The sequence below is a fragment of the Xiphias gladius genome, chromosome 11 (assembly GCF_016859285.1).
Source record: "Xiphias gladius isolate SHS-SW01 ecotype Sanya breed wild chromosome 11, ASM1685928v1, whole genome shotgun sequence".
Lineage (NCBI taxonomy): Eukaryota > Metazoa > Chordata > Actinopteri > Istiophoriformes > Xiphiidae > Xiphias > Xiphias gladius.
Window position 1 is genome coordinate 5189710 of NC_053410.1, and position 25556 is coordinate 5215265.

General features: G+C 42.3%; 1 protein-coding gene across 1 annotated transcript; it reads left to right on the forward strand.

Annotated features, from left to right (window-relative positions):
• The first annotated feature begins 11006 nt into the window (after positions 1-11006).
• On the forward strand, positions 11007-25556 carry bean1 (brain expressed, associated with NEDD4, 1). Its single transcript, XM_040139998.1, is given in 4 exon segments — positions 11007-11034; positions 16513-16716; positions 17701-17842; positions 25172-25556. Coding segments are annotated over 4 exon segments (759 nt in total).

Consider the following 25556-nt stretch of genomic DNA (forward strand, 5'->3'; position numbering starts at 1 on the left):
AGCAAATACCAAGGCTTTTCCACCTCAATGACCCCCCCATCAGGCTCCATAGACAATTAATACACACCACAGGTGGTCAAGGTTTTGTGAGTGTGTGTGTCTGTAAGAGAGACAGAAAAACAAAAAGCATCTATCTATCTATCTATCTATCTAGCAAGGGAGAGAGGGGTGGGTGAAATAAAAAGAAAGGAAGGATGAAATATAGATGAAACAAGGAAAGCAGTGGACAGGAACAAGGAACAGTATAGGGAGTGAAATGGGTGTCGGGGGGGAAAACAGCATCACTCTCTAGGGAAAGTGAGGGAAAGGAGAAGAGCAGCGAGAAAAATTGAGGGAGGTGGCTTGGAACAGCTGAAAGAATAAGAAAGGGAGGAGGGAGGAAGGGGAAATGAAGGGTAAATGTCTTTGCTAATGTCTTGGTGCCAGTATTGACTAACGCTGGCTCCCCTTGACTTCAGTACCGTCGCTGCATCCCCTCTTCAGTTCATTAGCTCTGTCATTTGGAAATGGACATATTGGCTCAGCTGTTCAATGTCACCATGCTGAATGAGTGGATGGCTAGATGGATGGATGTGTGGTCTACCAAACATTAAAAGACCATACCGCTGCAGTTTTTAGCTTATTTACAACAAGCCTGTCATACTTGGGCTTATATATTACAATTTTCCAAAGCATGCCACGGTTGCTCTATTGATTGTTAAAGGTGTTTTAATTTCCTCCAAGCAGCACTAGTTTTGATTAAAGTCCGTTTGATATGAAAATATACGTGAAGAGAATTGAAACTTCCTTGAAAAAAGGCAGTAAAACGGTTCAGAAGAAGGGATGTGGTTCCATTCTGTTGCGACAGTTGGCACACCTGTTCTGGGAAAGCTTGACTGGCTGACATTAGAGGCAAAGCAGGGCTACAGTGAGGAGTGTGTGGGTGTGAGAGCTTTAACCTGTCCCTTGCCACTTAACCTGACTCGAGACAGGTGTGGCCCCTTGTACACACGGCAGGAAGGAAAGCCCTGAATCCTTCTCCCCTTCAAGCTGGCGCAGAAGTAATTCCCTTATTCCAAAAATGATTAAAGACAAAATAAATAAGAGTGATTGAACTATGATGGATTTTGTCAAGCTAGTTTCAATTTTCTGAGGGTTGGTTTTCATACCAAACTGTAGTGAATGCAAATTACTGCCTGGAGTTACGAAATCAAGACAACAGCTTTCCTGGATTGAGATATGGTCCTAGAAATAAGAAATAAGAAATAAGCAGTAAGTTTGATATGTTCCTTGTGAATCAACCAGTAATTTTTATGGTCAATTGATGGATGGGGGAGGAAGAGTAAACAGATGACTTAAATACAGATGAACAAAAACAGATGAATCATTTGGAAAATGATGGATGTACAGATTGAGAATAGATGAAGGCACTGGCTGTTTACAATCCCCGTCATTTCATGACATACCATCTCCATCTGGTTATGCAACATGCGATCCATAAAAGTGTGTGTGTTGTGCATGTGTGTGTGTCCAGCGGGGATGGGGCTGCACGGAGGGTTGTGTGCGGGAGCTGTTTTAGCATGATTAAACAATACTTCTACCTCCCTTCTACTCCGCTAGTCCATCATCTCTTCTGCTTTTCCCCCTCCTTTTTCTCACCTTCCGTTATCCCCGACACAGCACTTCTGCGAAAGAGGGAGGGAGAAAGAGAGAAAAGAGGGATAAGAAAAAGGCCAAGAGCCGCAGAGGGAATCGCACAAAGAAAGACAGAGTGTGAGGCAAGGAGGGTCAGGGAGAGAAAGTGATCAAGGTCTTGTCTTTCAAAGGGAAGAGGTCTGTCCGAAAGGGGCTTCTCTGATATGACATTACTACTATTTTGGCTTTTATTTATCTGACTGTTCCAGTTGTGCTGAGCCACCGGCACTGACTGAAATGGGTGTAATCCTCCTTCAGAGACCGGACAGAAAAACAGATGGAAACACTTTAAAGGCAGATTGTCTGATAGGTAAGGAGACGGAGACAGATTTTCAACAAATCTGTCTGAGACACTGTATGTGGCAGATCCTGCTGGTTTTTGGTTTATGGACCGATTGACAGTCCGCAATTCCCTGGTTTAAAACAGACAAAGTTCAGCAATCAAGGGTATACAGTGTGATGCTGTGAAAGAAAGAAAACATCGTAAAACAATTTATATATCGTTAAAACTGTTTCCAAAGCTGCTCTGGGCTGAATTTTCACCATGCCCAGATGTCTTATGTGAAACTGTTGTGTTGGTTTTCTGAGGTTAAGCATGCCCAGTTGGGCATTGTGGCTTTCTGTGAAACCCTCAGTGGACACGTCTGCCTCCACTTGTTTCTTTTTGTTAAGGTCAGAACAATTTCAGAGCTTTTAACTGTCTAGTCAGGACAGAAAGGTGATAATGTCATGAGAGAGAGTATTGTGTAAGAGGAAAGCTATCTGTCAAAAGTTTTTGTTTTTTTAAGTTGATGCTGCTCAGTCGTCGTTTTACTTTTCTTTTTTGAATGCATACAAACCACGTTCCATAAGTGAGGATAATGACCAGATGAGATGTTTGGAGGTGGGAAACAACTATATCGATGTGTCCATCCACCTCCATGCTGTTTTTAGTTCTTGCACAGCTGAAGGCTCAATCTGTAATTGACTGTATATGTCCTATAAGAATTGCTGAATTGTATTGGTGTGGTAGTTACTATAGAGGCCGTGTTTCAGCTGAAAAATCTGAATGTTTTGAAAAGTCCATGATCTGACCTCCCACCATTCTGTAAAGACTTGCACTGTCTCCCAGATCCAAACTACACACCGATCGTAAGCAGGTTTTGAGTATTTATTGGGTTCAAACTAGAAAAGTGAGACATTAAAGTAGGTTCAAACCAGTATGTATTCATACATATCTCTTTGTGAAGTTGAATTTGCAGCGGCTTCCCTAAGTCACAGTTTGGTTGACAGCCAATGTCACATTTACTATAAAGTTTATTTACTTATTAAAAGAGTATAGTCTGGCTGTTTCCCACATTCATACTACTTACTAATCCTACACTAATCCTCAAAGTCTTTTCACTCTGTCTACTGGCTAAGGTCTTGATGCCGGTGATGCCGGTGTTTATCCCAGCACGTGTTTAGCCGCCGCTCTGCCTTTTCATGCAAAGACGTAGTAGCTGAATGGACGCTCTCAAGTCTGGGGTTTGGGTTTACTGCTTTTTGCCATCTTGTCGGTTGTTTTGGGGCAAGAAAACAAGGAGCATCGAGGTGGGCTGAGGAGGGGAATAGCAAGTGGGACCACTTCAGCTGAATGTGACACTTGTGAGGTGGCAGTGTGTTGTTTAATGACAAAAATAAGAAAATAGAATGTCGTGGTTGGTTAGTTAGTTTTGGTTTTAGTTTTTAGTTGTTTTTTTTTCCATGTCATGGTTGTATTGCAGACAGATGCAGGAAAACTGTTCATTGTCTCACAGTTTCTGAACGTTCAAAAACATAAACCCGCATGAAATTTTTCTATTTCATTAGATGAAAAAATAATGAAATATTCATATTCCATCTACCCTGTGTTCTGTGAGGTGAGAAGGGGGAGAAGAGCAGGGGTCGTGTTGTGACTTGTTGTGAGGTGAGATGGCAGGAAATTAGTCACATTGTCCCCAAATGCATCTGAGCCGCACGCTCTCTAGCGAAAAAAGTAATCTCAGCTTATTTCCTGAATTTCACCAGATGGCCTCAGTGGAAATGGTCAAGTGTGTACACGTATGGGAACCTACAGCCTACTGCACAGTGTGTTTGAGTGTGTATGTGTGTGCGCGTGGATCGGTAGATTGATCAAACGTGGTATTTTCTGCAGCGCTGCAGTCTTGATTGGCCAATCATAGCTGGATTTAAAGTGCTACCTGACCATTTGGAGTTGAATCCTTCGGGCTCATTCACCAATCAGGATTGACGTTTCATGGGAATTGACCAACCATAACTTGATTTGCAGTGCTTACTGATCAATCAGAGCTTGATTTAAGGATACCACTGACCAATCACAGGAGGATATACTGCAGTTATTGCCGGGATTTATATTTAGTTCGGTTTGCACCACAAAGATGCCAGAGTCTGACTGGCTTTGTGAGATTTATGTTTGTTTGTTTTGTTTTTTTTTAAACAGAAAAACCCATTTTAAGGCATTATTTATTTATACAGTTATTTCTGTGACTGTCTCCATTGACACAACCAGACCACAGGAAACCCAGTAAACTTTCCAGGCCTCCAATGCACCTGCTCATTAAAACGTTTCTTTTCCCTCTTCCAGTCAAACCTACAGCTGCAAGAACATTTGAATGTGAACTAACTAACTAGCAATTACAAGTGGGGCAAGTATTATCATTTGTCTTTATAACAATAATTTCCTTACAATATCAAGCCAGTTTTTCCACATGTTAGGGAATATCTGGGCTTGCTTACTTACCTAGAGTTGAATGAGATGATTCATATAAATTTATTCTCTGTGTTTTTGAGTAGCTTAAACCTGTTCGGACTCATTTGTGAGTTCAAACAGGCTTCACACATCTACAGTATGTGTCCTTCTTTCTTGATTGTACTCGCTGAAAAAAGCAGATATATATAGAATAAATAGTTGGAACAAAAGAGAATAATCTCGTGTTATAAAATGTGACCACAGTGCAGTGAAAACCTAATACCCCCAAATCATAGTTCCCTTCATTCGCAAGCAGTGTTGTAAACCGAATTAGGTCTGACTGGTGGGTCACCGAGCCAATCAAGTGACCAGAACAATAACAACACGGGACGGTAGGAGCTGAACAAGTGAGGAAAGAGGTGGATGATTAACCAAGGGGAAGGCAGGAATGTGGGCCAGCAGGGTGTGATAATCTGTCTCCCTGCCATCTATCCCACATGGGAGAGCGAGGGAGAGGGAAAGCGAGAGAGGGAGAGAGTGTGAGAGAGAGAGATTAAGGGGATGTATGATGTATTCTGACCTATATTCACACACACAGTGATGTTTTGTGACCCACATACTACCTCATCTAAATACACATCCTAACATAATACTGTATATTCCTAATCACTCATATGGGTGTGAGTGTATTACATTAAGAATGAATGCACTGTTGAGTTCTTAGAATACCTCTGCAACGTGATAGTGTTATAACTGGTTAACCTACATTGTAAACGAAGGTCAGTTTACTTGGAGGTTTTGTTTGCTGGCAGCGCAGTGGACTAAGCTGAATACCATTTTTTGTTTTTTGTTTTTTTCTAACCCACTAAGTGTGCAAGTAAAATCAGGTATGGGTTCTGAAAATTTTGAATGCAGGGGCCCGGACCAGGGCACAGTTTTAAAGAAGGGCTTTTCATCTTTGCGGTTGTTCTGCATTTCTTTGTAGTCAGTTTACGTCTCTTTGTGGTTGTTCTGTGTCTCTTTGTAGTCCTTTGACTGACTTTGCAACCAGAAAACAGTCACTTCACCCATACGCTGTAGTTCAGGGGCTCTTGGCTTCTTCCCCTTAGGCCTGTTCAATATTCCATCCATGATACCATTACGCCAACTACCTATCACCTTCTGACCCTGGTACAGGGGGTATGATCCCAGGCGGGGCCTGTGCCCCTGTTTAAAACACTGCAGTCTTCACTGAAAAACGTAAACTCCAGTCAAATGGAGCAGATGTCGAACATCCAGCAGCGGAATACTTGTATCCTGTATGAAATAATTAAGACAGAAAGTGAAAGTAAGAATGGACGGTGAGCTCTGTTTGCAGTTGTAGGAGGTTTGGGATTTGCTCACGTTTACCAAGCTTGTATGTAACCGCTGTGTGTCAACGTCAACTACCACCTATCATTTGAATAAACAGCACACAGTTTTTTGTTTTTTTTTGCCCGGAGTCAGCAAAGAGCATGGCTCATCTCGCCCCTCGTCGTCACTCAGTCCGTACCGGTACACCTGTCAGTCATCTTGATGTGTTGTCAACCTTGAAACGGCATCAGGCCTCAGGTGGAGGGAACCTGTGTGTGTGTATGTGTGTGTTTTTTTTGTTAAATGTGTATTATCTATTCTTAGTTCACTTTGCCAACGGCACAGTTTTGTTTTGCTATTTTTTTTTTTTTTTAAACAGTATTATCGTTGCTCCGTCTCTCCTGTGCTGGTGCTGGCTTCATCTGGATACGACCAACAACCATCTCACCGCATTCCAGCCCACAGCAAAGGAGCCTATACACACGGGATAGTAGCTCGACACAAACTTGAACTGAGTTCTGTCTTTGTGAACTCCTTTTTAATTACACCCTAAAATCAGTAATTCGCTTAAGTAGATGTCGAAGGCAGGAACTTCAGTGTACTTTGTGGACCCCTTTTTAGACACGGAAAGTCTGACATTGCTGTCTGCTAAAGTAATGACTATTTTGTCATTCAGGTATAGGTGTTTGTTATGTCGGTGTTTCTCATGGCGTTATTCAGACGTGACAGGACATCTACAAAAAGAGACACAATGCTCTGAGCTGGAATGTATTGATGAAAATCTTATCTGTGCCTACGTCCAATAGCTGAATTTCTGCAGTGATTTCCAGGTGTACACCCTGCGACATCACCGCCGGGCGTGGTTGCGGTTGCTGCTTTGCACGCGTCTGACGTGAAACTAGCTTGAAAGCTTCAGTCAGAGGGAGCAGCAAAGCGCCGCTTTCTAGCCTGGCGCAATGTTTTACCTTTAAAAAAAGAGGATATTTCAGGACCACTGGCGTGAGAGATTTTACTACTGAGTTCAGGGCCTCCTGTTTTTTTCTCCCTCATCTCCTCCTCTTTTCCTTGCTTCAGTGGTAATTCAACATGATTGTTTAATGGCCAATGCCCTCTCTCCGCAAGCACCAAAGCCCTCCTGGCATCTGTTCAATACTACGACAGGAAGGATCAGAGAGAACAAAGGAAGGGGAACAGCAAGACAGCAATGAAAGACAGAGAGAAAGAGAGACAGGAGGATGTCGGTGTGAGAGAGATGGGCCCACTGTTGTCCTTTGACCACGCTGCAGGAAGGTTGAGGCTTTTCCAGCACACTGCACAAGTGAAGAGATAATGTCTGTCACTTTATGTCAAAGCCACAACGACATCTTCTGCAAATGAAGATACCGTACAATCTTTGACTGAAAAGACACTTTAGGGATCCCCTGACACATTTAAAGCTCTTATTTATTTATTTATTTATCTTTTTATTGTTATTTTTAAGGTAATTGGGTGATTTAGTGGTGAGACAAAATATTCTGTCGAGATCAGTGCTGATACAATACCCGAGCTAAAACATCTTAGTTGATGTTATAAGCAGCACAACCCTGCAAAATTGTGGCAAAATTCAGCAAAGGCACTGAAAAATTGTAATTATTATCTTCATTTCATTGCAAACCATGACTGTGCAGTGGTGCTTACCTCCCTGTACTTATACCTATGCTTGGTTTTCCTAACCCCTGCATATTCAATAGAAACAGTCATGTTTTACTTGAGTCTTTCTGAAAGGGATATTTTTAGTGTTGAGACTGCTCACGTGCCGGGAGCGGAGGAACAACACTGTTTCTGCAAGCAGTGGAATATCTCTGGCGTCCCGAGAGGTTCGGAGACTGGAGGTCATCCCGTTGTTCCTGATGCTAAACACACACTCTTAAAAAACACATGCATGGACAAAACACAGGTTATATATTCTCATCAACACACTCACAGGCCCTGAAGAATGATTAACGAATTAATGATTTGATCCTGTTGCGCTGTCACGCCGTTTGATCATTAATTGACAACCTAAACATTTAGCCGATGCTGTTATTCAGAGCAACTTACAAAAGTGCCATAGTAAAAGTAAGCGAGACAAGACCTACGATACTTTTAAAAAGTAGAGTAAAACTCTCCTCATGGGAAATCCTGGAGGCTCACATCCTCTCTTACAACCTGCCAAAAACAATCCAAAATAAATCCCCTCTTTGAGTTGCAATGTTAAACGAGTAAGTATAATATTGTAATGAAACAATAACAACGGCAGCTGAGATGGTTGATGCCAATCCAGCTCAGGTTGGATGCAGTCGCGGTGTGAGGGGTTTTCGGTCTGCGATGAAAAACAGGGAGAACTTACATTCACATGACTCAGGAGAGAGAAGAGCCAGGTCCCAGCAATGCCCTTATAGACACATTAAATCATCTCAAGTCGACCAAACAATTAACAAAATTTGGAGGAACTGAAGATGATGCTCAGTGCCAGCTTCCCATACTTGAACGCAGAGAAAAAGCCGCTAGTCGCAGCAGTTTTTCTGATTAATGGCCTTTTGTTCAGCTTATTGTGATTAAGAAAAACAAAAAACAAACAAACATGTGAAGTACATAATAAAAGTTCTTGGCCTCATGTAGGACAAAAGAAACCAGCCAATTGGGCCTACAGGCCAGTCAGACACTGGGCCTCAGACCTGGGCCTCAAGTCGCTTAAAAAAAATCACTTAAGTAACTCTGAAGAAATACCTGTAAGAAATACGTTTGATGGGATCCTGATGTCCCTTTATTAACATCATTTTTCCTTTGGTGCTGGTGGAGAGAGCCGTACACAGAGATACAGAGCTGAGGTAGGATGCTGAGAGGAAACAAGCCGTCAGGTGCCAAGAAGAAAGGAACAAATAGCAAAGGTGTGAATCAGGAAGATGACTATGTGAATACGTGTAAAATGTCATGATCTCAGTTTATTAGCTTCCTGCTGAGAGCTAGATGTTTTTAAAGACATCTTTAGTCTTTTATAGCGCTTAAGATTTATTTTGGCAACTGACTGTGCACACAGTAGTCAAGTTTTACAGCAACAATCAAACATATTACACATTTAAAACCTTATTGAGCAGTAAATTTATATTTTAAAAAATGTGTGTGCTGAAACCTCCCTTATTAAACCCCATTTTGTGACTGAACTAAATTCCCCCAAATCCATTACTGTAGTTACATTAGATTAAGAAATCTGTATTGTTAGTACTGAGATAATTTTCCTTCCCTTTTGAGGAATGGGAAAAAATTGTTAATCATTTTCTGACTGCATGCTGTGGTGGAGATGTTCTCAGTGTCGCTGAGGCCGAGGCTTAAAAATCCAGCTGTGTGGTTAATGCAGCCTAATGAGCATCCTGCATTGCAACTGCACTGATACTGATATGTTATGTGTAACCAGATTAATTAGCCTTCAGTGTCAAATGTGATACATCTTGTCCATTAACAAATGAGTCTTTTAGGATTGGAGGGGACTCACCTTTAAACAGTTTACACCTGCTGTGTGCACTACATTTTCACCTGGTACCGAATATTGTTCTTTGTTTGATACTTTTAACCTTTTCAACAGTTACCATCATCCACACTGTTTTGTTGGTTACTGAGGAAAATACTGAGAGATTTGGTTGAAGACAGAGAGGTTTTTTTTTTTTTTTTTAATTTTTGGATGGTTGGATGGGTTAAGAAAATGGCTACAACAAATTCTTAGAGAGTGAATGAGAGTAACAACAAATAGGTTACTGAAGTTCAGTGAATATAATCAGGCCCAACTCAACTCTACTGTGTCCTTTCTTTGGAAAGTACAAATTTAAATGAGCTCCTTTTAAAAAAAAATCTTTTCACCATTTTATTTTATCCTTAATTTTAATTCTGTGCTTGTACACATACTAGGTAACGTTTCAGCACAGTACTTCTACTTGTGCAGAGTTACAAACATTTGCATTCAGTAAACGTTTCTTGGTCGCACACGTAGTCATCTCTATTTTGTTTTATACCCTGATGGTTGGTGAGGGATAGAGTTGGTGGATTCTGTAAAGTCAGGATCCACAGTGTGTTACGCTGCCTTATAGTTGCATACTCAATAAAAATAAAAAAGCAAAATATCACAAGGGACTTTTACTGCTAATGACCGTTACAGTAATTACGATGTGGTTTACTGCTAATCTGACAAGGAAATCCCCAATTCAGCAGCTTTATCTACTTGGATAATTGTTTTCGGAAAGTACAGAATACATGTGAAAATAAAAAAAAGCTCGCATAAATTTGAATTTAAATGTGGCGTACAATGAAGTTGTACTGGTTTTGCTGTTTGTTTGATTTATTTATTTTGTTCTGCATTGTTGATCAGTCTTTGTTAAATGTTCTATTTTAGTTCATCTTTTACTCACACAATAGCTAACCTGATTTATATTGTTTTAGTTTCTGCCATGCAGCTCATTCGTAATGACTAACTGGGTGTACAAAGAGTGTCGTAACCTTGAGGACGAATCTGTGATGTGTGTGCGTGTGTGTGTGTGTGTGTGTGTGTGTGTGTGTGTGTGTGTGTTTAGGAGGGGTAGCAGTCCAGCTGTCGGCTATCAAAAGAGATAAGTCTGTAGTGGTTTGTTGGGCTGCTCCGAACGGTCTGCAACTGCTGAAGCGCAGCCTGAAGGACAAGGAGAAATGGAAAGACGGAGGGATGAAAGGTTATAAAAGTTGTAGAGGGAGAGGGAATGATAGGAAAGATGGATGATAGTTGGGTAGATGAATGACAGTCGAAGGTGTTTTCGAGACATCCTCGTCTGTTGTTTACATTATTGCCGTCTCTGTGCCGCACGTTCTGCGACAAATACAAGCCTAGGTGCGGCGTCACCATGCAGTCATGCACCAAACTTCATCTGCACCTTGATACCAAGTTTATGCTCATTGATTTTCATATTTACAAACGAATGTGCGCCGTAGCACGACTTTGGAAAATGGCTGGTAGACAAGCAAAATGCGTATAATGTGTGGTAAACCAGATTTGGGGAAAGGTGGCGTGGTCCTTTAACACACCGGTTATTTCCTCCTTTACTCGCGCTGATAATCGACGTTAAAGCTGCTGCTGGCTCGGGTTGAGTTCGTTGTTTTCATTTAACGAACATCCCGCCACGAGGAACTCTTTCTGCCCCGATGTCCGTGGATGTACAGTCAGCCAGTGCTACGGTATATTTCATATTGAGGAGAAGGTGGTTGTAACTCATAATGACAAGCTGTCAGATCGAATCTGAGTGGCCGCTTGATGCTTCTGTATAATATATGCAGCTAATGTACGAAGTGATGCAGCGTACGCAGCAGCAGTCAATATCCCAGGCTCTTAACCTTTATAGCTTGTGACACCCAAAAATAAATGACTGGTAGTGAATCTCCAATCTGGATTAACACTAACACACTCACACACTCTCACACACACACACACACACACACATACACACACAGATACACATACAGGAGCTACTGTATGTGTTGACCTTTAACACCGAATAATTTACCCTAAAGATTAATTTCTGAACTGGATACATATGCTACATATTTATACTGTATTTACACTGTGGTTACATCCCTTAACTCTCCTGATGACCCTCCAGAATAATGCTATAAGCTTCGATTCGACTTTAGGCTTAAGAGAAATCCACCTAATTATTAGACATTTCCACTCTGCTCTGTTCTTGTTGAACCCCAGGAGGCTCTGCGTCGGGACAGCAGGACTCTTGACGCAGAGGCTCTGCCAAGAACCAAAGTGCTGTCCAGCAAAAAAAGCTGATTCTCGCTAAACTTTTGCCTCGACAAACAGCACTTCCGTAGTGCTATACTTTGTTACGTAATGGTATAGCTGTTCTGTTTACCTCGCGGTCGTTGAGGCAGAGGATAAAATGATTGCTACTTTGACACCTTTTCAGTTTTCAGAGCATGATGAACCGTTGTGCAGTGTTGTGGCATCTGATAAGCCTTCAAACTCATGACTGCGTCACTCACACTGGTCCGTCTGGATATGGTTTTTATTCTCTCATGGGTACCTGTAGCAACGTGATCACACAATTGCAGCCACTTGCTTTTCAGTGGAGTAAAACTGATCTCTTCTACAATGTTTTTCTTCTCCCTAAGTTTTCTGAATGTCGCTGCAACATGAACATAAAAGAAGGCCTTGCTCTTTGATATTGAGGGGACTGCCAAAAGTTCCCTTTTATGCATCTCTCCTGCAGCAACTCTCCAAACAGTTTGATGTCTAATGTCGTGCAGTTGAGTAAAATCTTTCATGTCGGTACAAAACTCCAACCGTGTTACCAGGTCGCTCCTGGTTACATCTTTTTCCCAGGGGATAGTTCCTCCTGGGGATGAAGTCAAAGCGCAGCTGTAGTCACAATAAAAACAACTTCTGACTGTGGAAAAGCAAAAGGAAAAAATAAGGACAACTTGAAACTCGTGCACATTAAAAGACAGCAAATAAGTCTCAAGTCAACATCCAGCTCAGGGCTGGTGTTAGCATGAGGGTTATGAACTGGCCTTTTGCATCACACCACAGTATATAGTGTAGGAGGTGGGTGTATGTTCAACAGTAAGCTTTAGTGACAGGCTGTCAAAGTGAATTACCACTGTTGCTGCTTCATTATATATGAACATACAGTATACCATATACACTCTCAAAAACACTGGTAATCAAGTGTTGTAGAGGTCACCGTGTGTTTCTCATGCAGAAGGCCTGCAAGCATGAGCCCTGCTGAAGTGCCTTTGAGCACGCCACTGATCCCTTAACAGGAAGAAGCCGATGCAGAGATGTACATTCCCAACCGCCCTCTAGAAACAGTTTTTTCCCCGAAATTCGAGTTTCAACAATGAATTAAGCTTCTCCTTACGTGTTTTTGTGGTAGTTTGGCATCTCAGCCATCTCACCCCTGGCGGTCGCTGGTTTGTTATCTTTCCACAGCTTCAACCCTATTTTACCTAAATTAGTTTTCTCTGGCTCACAAAAATTTAAAAATGTGCGTTGAGGCGTGTTTTCTGTAGATTATGATCCCTATCAACTTCAGAGGTGTTGTTCTGTCAGTCGCTGTGGTGGTATTACCTTTGTTAAATAATGAATGAGACAAATAAAGTGTGCCAGAGAAGATTCATAACGCTGGACGTCGCAAGATTTATAGGTTTCTCGTTAACCTGCTTCCCTCTGTTCATTTATACTGATTTATTTCGTGTGATGGGTGTGTAGAGCTAATATTTTTACACTCTGAGACTCGCACTATCCAGAGCCACCAATATACAGACACACACACACACACACACACACACACACACACACACACACACACACACACACACACACACACACACACACACAACACATACATGCAAACGAAATTTCTTTCCCCTTTTTCTGCTTCCTCTCTTCAGTCCCCTCAGGGTGTTGAAATATAACACGATCACCATTTATTACAATCTTTCTCCCTCGCTGTCTCTCTCTCCTCTTCACTCGATTCAAATTATTGTGTGGTTGTCTTCTCTCTCCACTCCTGTATTTCTTAAATTCTCCTCCTCTGTGTTAAATGGCATTGAAGTGGAGAGAACAAAAAAAGACATTCGCTGGGCGGTTTTGTCCAGTGGCCCTTACAGGACACTGAGTTCATACAGCCACACGCAAGAAGCAAATTCCCTCTTTGTTTATGCAAGGTGAGAGCTGATTTTAATTTGAGAAGAGGTAGCATTAATCAACCCCAATGAGAAAAAAGTGTCAGCAGTTTGATCACATCACTTTATGTATCACTTTACCGCACCTGCCTTGTTATTTAGCAGTAATCTAAAAACATTTCAACAACCGATGGGTATAGTAGATCAGAAACGTACTCCTGACTATATGAGCAGAGAGAGACGGATATATTACTGATATTGAATGAGCCTGTTAAACTATCTGAATGCAGTTTTTTTCCTGCAACAAATCCTGCAGCGTGTTTGTGTGTGTGTGTGTGTGTGTGTGTGTGTGTGTGTGTGTGTGTGTGTGTGCGTGTGTCCAAGCGTTACAAAGGGAGCAAGGTTTATGTGAATTTAAATCTATATAATTATAGATTTCCATGTGAGTTCTCTCTGGAGAGAACAAGAGAAAATTGAGTTTATGAGGAAGAGATGAGGAGCGAAATGAAGAGAAAATCATGTTAGAAAAGGGAGAAAGAGGAGACAAAGAAATGTGTGAGAGAGCAGACGTTACTGAGAGAGGAGAGAGGTCTGCTGGGAATCGTTTGGGGTGAGAGAACATTTTCCTCTTCTCGGGAATCTGTGTGAAACCAAATTGCTCTAGACAACAGAATTATTACAGAAGCAGACCTTCAGAGGGGAGAGAGATGAGAGATGAGCAATAGAGAAGCACAGGGACTGAAATGAAAAAGATATTGTTAGCGTAAATCATTTAGAGGCTTTGATTATTTCTGCTGCTTTACATTCGGTGCAGTAATAGACGGGAAGAGAGAAAAAAAAGGACACAAGAAACACGTCTTCCAGCACAAGGGATGCGGTCTCCCCCTGGGTCAGTCAGTGGCAAAAATGACACATTGTGTCCTGCGGTACTGTTGTTGCACCCCATTTTGTTACATTAATGTATTTCTGAAATTTCAGCGAGATGCATAATTTCTCTAAATTGGGCAAGTTATCATTTATCATTTAAGTAATTAGGTGTTTCATAAGGTACATTGGACAAAAACCAAAAACAGGTCTTTTGCATAGTGTATTGTGAAAATACAGTGCAGTTGTTTATAGTTGTTTCTAAAGTTTCAGGAAAACAAGTTGTTTCCCAAGTACATGACATATGAATAACTTAAGGTATAATGTAGTTTCTCTGCACTTTGAGGATATTTCCGTAGAGCTTTGCTCACCCTGAAAGCATTTGCGATCTCTTGCTTCTTTGGGTGACTGTCTATATCTTGCATAGTATATTACCCATATTTGAAGCCAACATGAGCCAACAGTCCTCCAAATTAAATAACAAAATATGGTGTTGGTCCATGCCCGCCAAAACAACACATTTAAGCCTTTTTCTGATCTGACCACAGGTTTTGTTTTCTAATCCCTCCGCTCCGACCTCCTCCGGATTTTGTTGCTGTGTATCACCGTCAAACTGCTCCCTCCTTTGCTCCAGACAAGAGACATATTTACTATGACCACTATAAAGGGGTTTTATCACTTGACCATACACCGGTCTTAGAATACGCAAACTCCAATATTCAGTGATTTGTTTTTCTTTTTTTAAATGTTTGAACTTTACTAAAATGTACAGTACCTGTGAGTTTTGTCCCCCTGAAAACCCAGGTCCTGTTGTCCTGAATGGCGACACTACCTCAGGCAAACAGATTTGTGATGCCAACATTATGAACTTGACTGAATAATGTATGATGGCCCCTTTGCCATGTAAAAGATGAGTATTTTTAAACCCCAAGCAAGTTACATGAAATGCAGTCTAACGCTAAGAAGTACAACTCCATACAGTTTGATCCTCTTTGTATTTATTATTAAAACATCTGATTTGTGTCACATACTATGTTAGAGGCCTTGTGTGACGGCATCAGAACGCTTTTGGTAGCGGCGCGAACAAAGCAGAAGAAAGAAAAGGGAATAAATGTGAGTCTCATCCTCTCTCAGCTGTGTTGTGAACCTAGAAAGACAGATTCAGAGTGACTGGCACTAAGACGGATAAAGGGGGAGACAGACAAACAGGCAGAGGGTGGACAGGCAGAGCAAACAGACAGATGAGACATTAAACAGAAGTGGAGAAGAACAGGATCATTCTGTAATCAAATGATGAAGATGACTGAGAGAAAGACTGTGTGTTTGTGTGTGTGTGTGTGTGTGTGTGTGTGCATAGACTCTAGCTCTAATTATCTGTCACACACTGAAATGGAATAAGTCCCCAGGGAGAGAGAGAGATGGAAAGACGGGGAGATAGAAAAAGAAGGAGAGAGAATAAAGGGGGGAGTATGATGTGTGCCGGGGTGAGACAGCGGTTACGTAACACAACCCCCTGGTGCACTACTGTCACTGTAAGGCCTGACACTAGACAGACAGATTGACAGGTGACCACATACTTTACGGAGCTTTGTAACATCCTGTATGTCACTGTTAGGGTTTTATGGCCGACAACGTCACTGTTCATTTCAATCTAAGCATCGACCGCTTCTCCAGCAGGTTTACAGTTAAAAACATGCGATAAACCCACCGTACGCTACTTATGTTCATAACTAGCTATTTCCCTCAGGGGTTTGTGGAAACCGAGCAGAGCTACGAAGCGAATGAGGGTTGGACCTCTATTAGTTCTCTATTAGCTAATTCAGCCTCATGTCTTCTAGATGTGTAAATAAGTAAGTGTTTCCAGTTTGTTAGTTTGTTGTGCCCCACCCCCCAAAAAAATGATTTAATGCAGCTTATTCTGTAAAAGTTTCTTCAATTTTAGGTTACAGGTCTTTTGTTTTTACATATAATATTTACATATCACCTAAGTTACTTCTTGGGTAGAGCAAACAGTGTCTTCATTGCTTCTCAATGCTTCTGTACAGATCAGAAGCATTAAATTGAAAGGGTTACATTTTATACGTAATATGTGTAGTCGTATAGTGTCCCTCTCAGAGTGTACCCCGCAAAGTCATTCAACAACTGTCTTTGAAATCCGTCCCAAAACTATTTCCCGGTATGGACATACATGGTTGCACTCAGTGACGCACCGTCACACACACATTCGAGCCTGACCTCCTCCATCTCTCTCCACCACCCTGCAGTGAGCTCCAACCAGAGCCATGGGGAGTACCCAGACTGCCGCAGTGAGAGGGAGTCGGGAGGGGAGGCGTCTCTCCTGGTGTCTCCGCTGGTGGTGGCGGGGATCGTTATAGGTCTGGTCCTCTTCCTCTCCTGCATCACCATCATCGTCGGCAGCCTGCGCAAAGACAGCCGACTCCGAAACCCACACCTCCGAGCTAGCTACGGTCAGTCTGTAACAGCGCTTCTGACTTTCTGACAGATCCAAAATATAGCTTCCTTAATAACTGGCTGGCAAACAGACCAAATAACGAATTATTTCATCAGTAACAAGGTGACTGTCTAACAGGTACAACATGTCATCTGATGCATCTTCCCCCTCCCCTTCATCAAGGATTGTAGCTATTACACAAGTGATGCAAAAGATAATAGCTGCATTATCGCTAACTGATTGTACAGCATTCAGACATATAAGGTTTTTATTAAGTCTGAAAGTAGCACACTGAGTGAAGTCCATAAATGAGCCACAGATGTCCACAAAGTTGTTAAGTCCTTCCTTATGTGTTAGTCCCTGATTAGTTTTTATTCTTCCTCTTCAGTGGAGCAGTTGAAGTCATTAGAATTAGAAAAAATTTGAAATGAGAAAAGCTTAAAGTTGTTAGACGTACATCATGTTGTAGCATGCACCTGTAACACGTGCTATGAAAATACTAAGGTTAACATCTGTGACTGATTTCATGCTCATTTATACAGGATAGTTCTGAACCAATGAAAAACTGCCAAGCCTTTTTGTCGCTCAGGTTATCCTGAAATTCACCGCACCCACACCTTCATGCACAAAACTTGCTTCTAAAGTCTGTGGCGGGTTTTCAGTTTCCCAAGAGAATGTAAATATTTCAAGGCAGTGAGCAAATATTAAAAAGTAGCTGCCGCCAGGACTTTAAATGGACGGCAAAAAAAATTACCTAATTTATTTCACTGTCCTTTGAAGTTACTACTGTTGCTTCTTTGCTTCTTTTTATCAGGCATCATATAAGATGCATCGGCTTGATGGTTTGCTCTGGCAATTAAATTACATACGTGCCTGAAAGATTTGTACATAACAAAAAAATGCGGTCCATTGCCCCAATTATTGTAATGCTAATGGGTACCCCCAAGTGATAACAGTCCCATTCACACAGGACATTAGCCTCACGTATCTGTCTCTGCAGGACCAGATGGTTTTTCCTATGGAGGTTCAGTGGGAGAACTGAGGTCCACCTGCTTAGAAGACTTTCCTCCTGGTTTAGACTTTGACTCATACAGAGAGACTCTATCGCAGGTCAACAACCTGTACCCAGACTCACCTCCACGGTAAGTGCTTGTGTGGATTCTGTGACGGTATTAAATATTCCGGCACAAAATCCAATTTTTAAAGCAAAGATCTGACACACATCTATTCCCTTTCTTTCCGAGACTTGAATGAAAAGATTGATACCGTTCTCATGTTTGTACTCTGTAAATGAAGTTCCCACCAACAGTTGGCTGAGTAAAGTTAACACACAGATTGAAAACAGGGGGACACTTTGGTTTTTGTACAGATTAAACAAATGAGATACGGCGTGCTATTTACTGAACTTTAGAGGAGCTTGTGGGTGGATTTCTTTTTTTTTTTTTTTTTAACCTTTGTACAGAGCCAGGCTAGCTGTTTCCCCCTTTATCCTGACGTTGTGCTAAGCTAAGTTAGCCGGCTGCCGGCGGTAGCTTCACAATTACAGACCCGAGAGAGGTATTGATCTACTCATTTAACTCTTGGCAAGACTTGTCTTTTCCTTGCAGGTGTATTTTTTTGCTGTATGGTGAAAATGCATACGGGGCCCAGAGCAGACAGTGTTGATATTGGACAATTGTTTTTTTTTTCTGGTGAAACATGAGCTAAAATCAAATCTTAAGCCTTTCCCCATCTACCACAAGCCACAGTATGTTGGTAAAATAAGAAAGCAAACCACTCCTCCTCTTCCCAATTATGTGAAATGTCAAATATAAAATACGGTTCAGCCCATGTCCCCCACTGTTCTCTGTCCACTTGGTTTGACCCTCCTTCTGTGGTAATTCATTTATTAGAGAGCACTGCTACCTTTGGTGCCCTTTGTGAGGGTGCAGGAATGAGTGTTTGTGCACCGTGTGTGTGTGTTTGTGTGTGTGTGAGAGAGAGAGCAAGAGAGAGAATGAGAGAAAGAAAGAACTTGCTAAAGGCCAATGTCATGGTGTTTTTGATCTAAATGTCAGCTGGTCTAATTGGCAACTTTAATAATTCACATACATCCCTCCCCTGCAGTGTGTGTGTGTGTGTGTGTGTGTGTGTGTGTGTGTGTGTGTGTGTGTGCTTGTGCGTGTGCGCACGCTTTAGTCTTTTCCTTGTTCTGCCATAGGAACACTCTCTTTACCCAGATTGATCGATCTGAGGTTGGATGGTATCTTATCGTTTCCATTTTACTTTTGCGAGTTCATTACTGACTGTTTCTGAAGCTCCCGGTCACCAGCTGCCACACTTCTACATTAAGGACTTTCAGCATCGACATGAAGCGTCTAGGGGTCATGAAGTGGGAGGAATATGCAGAAAATCAGCGAAAGCAAAAGCGATCTAAAGTTGTTTCCGTCCACTACTGTTATGTGAATAGTAGAAGTTGGTTAATTGAAAACAGTGGGAGGTGCTAATTTTTTCAGTGTGATTGATTTTCTTTTCTTCACACACCAGCCATGTTATTATGGCTACACTTAGCTCATACGCTTGGAGGTCTCAATGGATTAAACACAGTGCTGGCAATGTTCCATATGGATTTTGATTCATGCCAATTCGATGTACTATTGTATAATATACTTTTAAATACTGTTGTATCAGCAGATGTCCTGCAGGTGTTTGGCCATACACCTATCATGTTGAATGTCAGGCTGAGGGTCTGCGCTGGGGTTGCTATCTGGATACTAAACCAAAGCTCCCGTCATGTCCTCGGTAACATCTTGCAACACTGATAACGTGCAGGTGTACACACCTGGCCGGCGGCGGCGGGTGTTGCCGTGGTGCTTAAATGATGCTTGGTGATGTTCCCATCTGCAATAAAGTTTTATGAAATATCCTGTACATACTGATAAACAGGACAGGACAAGACACCATAACACACTGTTTGTTCTCACTTCAGCCTAAGCAGTAGAAACACGAGAGAGTGTAAGAGTAAACAACACCACAGCGTCACGACAAGGAAATAAAAAGGAAAGGAAAAGAAAGGAAAGGAGAGGACAAGAAGAGAGAATGGGGAGCTAGCGAGCTACGTCAGTACTCAGGCAGGGACCCGGAGAGTTCTGGACAGCCTGCGTTAGAGCCGGACTTTTTGGCCCAGACTATGGGACAGCAGCCAACACACACACACACACACACACACACACACACACACACACACACACACACACACACCTTCCTTTCTGATTTGTGTTGCATAAGATTGTAAGGGTTCAAACTGTTGCAGAAAGTTTAGAGAGATGTGTGTTGACAGCTGGTGGTTTTTCAGCACGAATGCTGGTGACAGCCTCAATCCCAATTTCTGCGACTGAGATCATCCTGCCTCTTTGGGTCAATACAACGTTAAGATAACACAAACTCAACACCGATATATCATCACCCTATAAAGCTGTTATGCCGAACCTGTGATACGAAGCGACATTAACATTTACTCTGTCATGTTACCGGCAGCCCCGTAGCCAGAGAAATCGTCTTGGATGGGCATCTGATTTCCCTGGAAAGGCCCTTTTTCTGGTGGTCAGATCATTAAAAACAATAATAGGAAATAATGGAAATACTGTTGATATTTCCATTTCATTTCAACAATACTGAAATTCAGACAAATCCACATAGACTGATGAATTTTTTTAACTAAATTTTTATGAGAGGCTGTTCAGAGAACAGTCCCATCTCGACAGCAGAGAGGTGCTGCTGTTGTTTGAAAGCTGGATCCACGATGGAAAGATTGTCTGGATCTGATCAAAACCTTCTGACCGTGGACACTGATTGTTCATGGGTCTAATTTTTTTTTCTTTTTTTCTCAAAAGTTTTGAAAATTTTGGGACGTGGTTGGACGTGTACTGGGAGAGCACATTGCAATGCGATGCCCCCGTCCCCCCCTTGGCGACAGGCCCTGTTACCAGGGACCTGATGACTGTAAGTCAAATATTTACTCTCCTTTAAGCTGTTCTGGTCTCCACCAACTCCCAAGATAAATAGCGGACTCCACCTTGTTAACCAGCTGCCCACCAGCGTGTTTGCCTGCTGTCTTTTGCTGCACAGGCAGCTTACAGTGAGTTTATGATTGCTTGTTTGCTGCAAACAGCCGACCGCTGCTGAACCAAAACTGCAAAGTTGCATGCCCTAAAGCCTTATGTGTGACTTGATCTGAAATCATTTTTGCCTTCAGACATGCACGTGTGTCGATAGACAAACACCACCTTGAAACAGTACGCGTGTACTGCATGATACATTTTTTTTACATAATATTAATAAAAGGATTCATGTAAATAAAGTACCTGTTCAGCAGGAACAGAGATGTTGCAAATAATTCCCCTGTTGCTTGTTGCAGCGTCCTACCGTATGACAGTAATGGTCAGTGACGCAGACAAAGACAGGAAAAGTGCACTCAGGTCGGGATGTCTCTCACAGCACTTTAGTCAGAGAACAGGGAAAGCTCTAGAGAAAGGATAACACCAGACAGCCAGGATCAGGACTTTACTGTTGAGACAGTGAAAGGCAGAGAAAGTGAAGGAGAAGGTGGGAGCAGGGATGGAAGCTCAATAATCGAATCTCGAGAACAACACTGATCTTTGCCGCCCACTTCAAATCTACCATGTTGTCCTGTCATCTTGAAGAATGAGAGTAATGTTGCAGCAGACGGGTAGTGTTAAGAGATGGAGCAGAGGGAGCAGGAAAATGAATGCAAACAGATTTACAGTACAGGAATACAGCAACAGGAGACACATGACCCCTTTTTCTGAAGCCTGCAGTAGTGTTATGTGATAAAACCTGTTACATGTTATCTAAAACATTCTCTAAAAGATTAAGTCTAACTGACGACTTCATGCCCTGAGCTCCATTATGCTGAGGAATCAAATCAGCTTTGGCACGGGCCACATAGTACACACACACACACACACACACACACACACACACACACACACACACACACACACACACACACACACACACACACCTGTGAATGCAGCATCTATATGATTCTTCTACTCCACAGGCAAGTGCCTCTCACAGTGGTAAAGAGCAGGGACATGCCAGCTCTACGCACACATAGACAATCACCCGCTCACACTCACACACAGAGGACCATATGCTGTATGCTGTAGCAAGAGCTGTCTGCTGTCCAGCTCTGTAGAGCATCACAACCAATGCATGAATACATGCCAGAGGTCCTCCTTTTCAACTGACCTCTACTGACCTGTATCTGACTTAAAATTCCCTCTCTGTCATGACAAATGTCTATTAAGGTTTGAGGCACAAAATCTACTTGGTTTATGGTTAGGGAAAGAATGTGGTATATATATTTTATTCTATATAAAAAAAAGTGGTTAATGAAGCACAAGAAACAACATGCTGACTTCGAAGAATTTCTTATTTACGGTTTTGGATTAGTAGGGTGAAATATAGCCGCTTCTTCAACAAGAAAAGATAAATCAATAATTTCATCAATTAAATTTACTACTGGTAGGAAAGCTGGTTGTCAATCTAACCTTCGTCAACACATTCAAGAACATTGTTTTGGATCTATTAATCCTCCTCAGCATTGGATGTATAAAAAAAGATCAGGACTCAATCAGCTCATCGAGCAGAGTCAGGAGAGAGGGGCGGGTCCAGGGCTGAGACAAAGAAAGGAGGAAAGAAAAAAAGAAGACCGTACGGAAGCAGGAGGAAGAGCGAGAAAGAGGAGAGAAAAGTACACAAGAAAAAAGAGAGACTGCTCTCCATAACCCAATACATTTTATTATACACAAAAGAAATGTAAGACCTTAATCTTGTTGAAGAAATGATTTCCAAGGTTAGTAGCAGCAGCATGGAACTTACCAATTTGTTATTTTGCCACTGAGTAATAACATCCATAAATTAGTGACTAATTAACAGATTTTATTTTAAGGGTGATTTACGTGACGTGTCTGGATGTTAAACAGAAACAGGCAGCAGACAAAAACACAGATGGACACATAAACAGAAGCAGTTGCGTAACTCCCAGCATGTGTCTCAGAGAGGGAAATTATTTTCACTCAGCAACACCTAGCTAACGCACACACATGTTAGCAGAACATACAAAGGCGCAAAACGCCGCACCCATTATCCAGTGTGGGGTTTCTTGCAGAAACACAGACAAACAGCCGAAGGCCGCAGGGGAGCGGAGGAGCTCGTAACTCCTGAGAAACCAAAGACACAGGGATTTACAGTGTGTTACGACACCTCTGAAACACCCTCGTCCTGCCTAGCACGCAGTTTCCCCGTCTCCTATTTTCACCTCGACACGCCTTATTGGCATGAAGGTTTGAGGTCAGTTTTCCCAAAGCAAAAGAAAAAACTTGAAAAACGTGTAGCTGCCCCCAATCTTTTGGTTCGTGTACATGTGTGGAGGTGTGGAGAGGGAGAGACATTAAGTAAAATTCAGATGAGAGAAAGACTATTATCATTTCTGAAAAATCATCTCACCACAGTTTAAAATTAAATGATGAAATCACTGCACACTAATGATGCTGTTAGCCTTAACAATGTAGAAATACTGAATTTAAAACCAGGTAAAACGGGTTAACAGTATGAACACGAGCGAAGTGAGTCAAACTGCAGGTGGGTCACATTAGTTTTCATTGCCATTAGCAGAGGAAGCCATCAGTCCCCTGTGTGTCTTCACAGCTTGAACCGGAATTAAAAAGGTACCAGTTCTCTGAACCAGGTGCAGAGGTTCTTATTTAGAAATGTTTGTTCCGTCTGGTTTGTTTAGCTAAATGACTAACTGGTCTTTCCCGTCTCTCTCTCACAGGCAAACGCACACATTTAGCAAGAAAAACCAAAGACACGCACTCCAACTCTAACATTGCTTTAAAATAGCTGGCACATGGGCAAACACAACTGCACACAGTAGTGAAGGAGACAGAGAAACTGGAGGGAGATGCAACAGCTCAACTCATCATATGACACACACACACACACACACACACACACACACACACACACACACACACACACACACACACACACACACACACACACACACACACACTTTCAGTATTGTGGTAGCAGACTGATAAAGTTAACCACTGTGCTGATTGAGTTACTCTGATTTACCGCTTCCTATACCCCCGTCATCATCTTCCATTAGCTCCACACTCACATGCACGCACACCGGGATTTTATAAGTCTGTTTTCTATTTGGTATTATTCTATTTTATGTGTTCCACCCTCTCTCTCTCCTGTCTGTGGCTGGGGGAGGAGGTTGGCAGAAACCTGAGCTCTGGGGCCGCTGGAGGACTTCATCAGGGAAGCACTCTGGGACCCCACTGCCAAAACAGCAGGAAGGAGGAAGGAGGCTGTGTGCGCGTGCGTGTGTGTGAAAGAGGCTGCTGCCTTCATCAGTTACCGCTGCTTAGGATCCATGTTGATGGATAAAAACATGTAGCATTTTCACATCAATTTAAAACATCATTTACATTCAGTGTGGCATATTCCCGAAATTGCTGTGATATCGCACAAACAACCAATAAAAACCAAAGCATTAAGAGTGGGTTTTAAATGTATGCAGCTGCATCAGATCCGGCAGGATTGACAGAGGTATAGAAGCGACAGAAAGCAGGATTTATGGGAAATTTGGTTTGGGTTTGAGAAGCATCAGAAACAGCATCACTGCTGATGTGAAGCTGAGGCCACTAATTATCTACCTAGAATTTTGTTTTTTTTTCGTGTGTTTCTGCGGAACGATATGTCAGAAATGTGGATGCGTGAAAATGAGCGGGCAATGAAAGCAGGTGATGTTTTAAGATGTTACATAAAGTTTTTCACCGAGGATCATTTTTCCTCCATTTTGTGTCTCCGTCAGTGTGGAGACAGATGAAACTGGACAGCTGTCAGCACATAATACTGTAAATCATGATATTAGATGTGACAGAGCACGGTCACACATCTGAGTAAGGGGCAATGGGATTCAGCTCTGAAAACTACATAACAGAGCTGCACAGTAAGATGAGCCACTTGTTTTGGAAGTATTTTTATGAATTTAAATTCACATTTTAAATTTTATTTTAATTTTAAATGATAGCCTGAATGTTCCTTTAAAACGGAAACTCAGGAGCCTCCTGGATAGTTTTATGGTACGATGTAAACTTGATTTCTGTGAAGTGCCATACTTCAACACCCCTGAGCCTCATCCAGTGTTGCTTTGGAGAAGCATCCAGGCCTTGGAAGTCACGACATTGTCCATGAAAAATAATGGATGGGACTGTAACTCACACAACCCCAGATGCCTGAAATCTAACTTGCTACCTGATGTTCTTGTGACATAAAATGCTGCCAGCATCCGAGGCAGAAAGAAAGTATCATAAAAGATATGAAAATCTGGTTCTCTATCACCACCACCACAGCAGTAAACTGTTTCATTTATGTTTTCATCTCCATAGTTACGATGAGTGTGTTGGCCCCGGTTCGACTCAGATCTACATACCTACAGATGACCCGCCTCCCTACTCCCTACTGGATCCATGTCAGAGAGGGCCAGGGCAGGACGAGCAGCCGAGCTACACCAGTCCGGATCCATACTGCGGAGAGACCTCAGCCAGCGCTGGCTGGCTCTCCCCCGCCCACTACCCGCTGGGACTGCAAGAGCAAGAGCATCACCACATCGCGTCCATCTCCTTCCCGCTGGAGGCGGCACCGCCCTATGAGTCTGTGTTGGCCGAGCAGGGACAACCCCTCCCTCTCATGCCATGTGACTTTTATAAACACCAGTCAGAGAGGGGGGGCGATGGCAGCTCCCAGCAACCAGGGGCAGGCCAGATCTTGTAG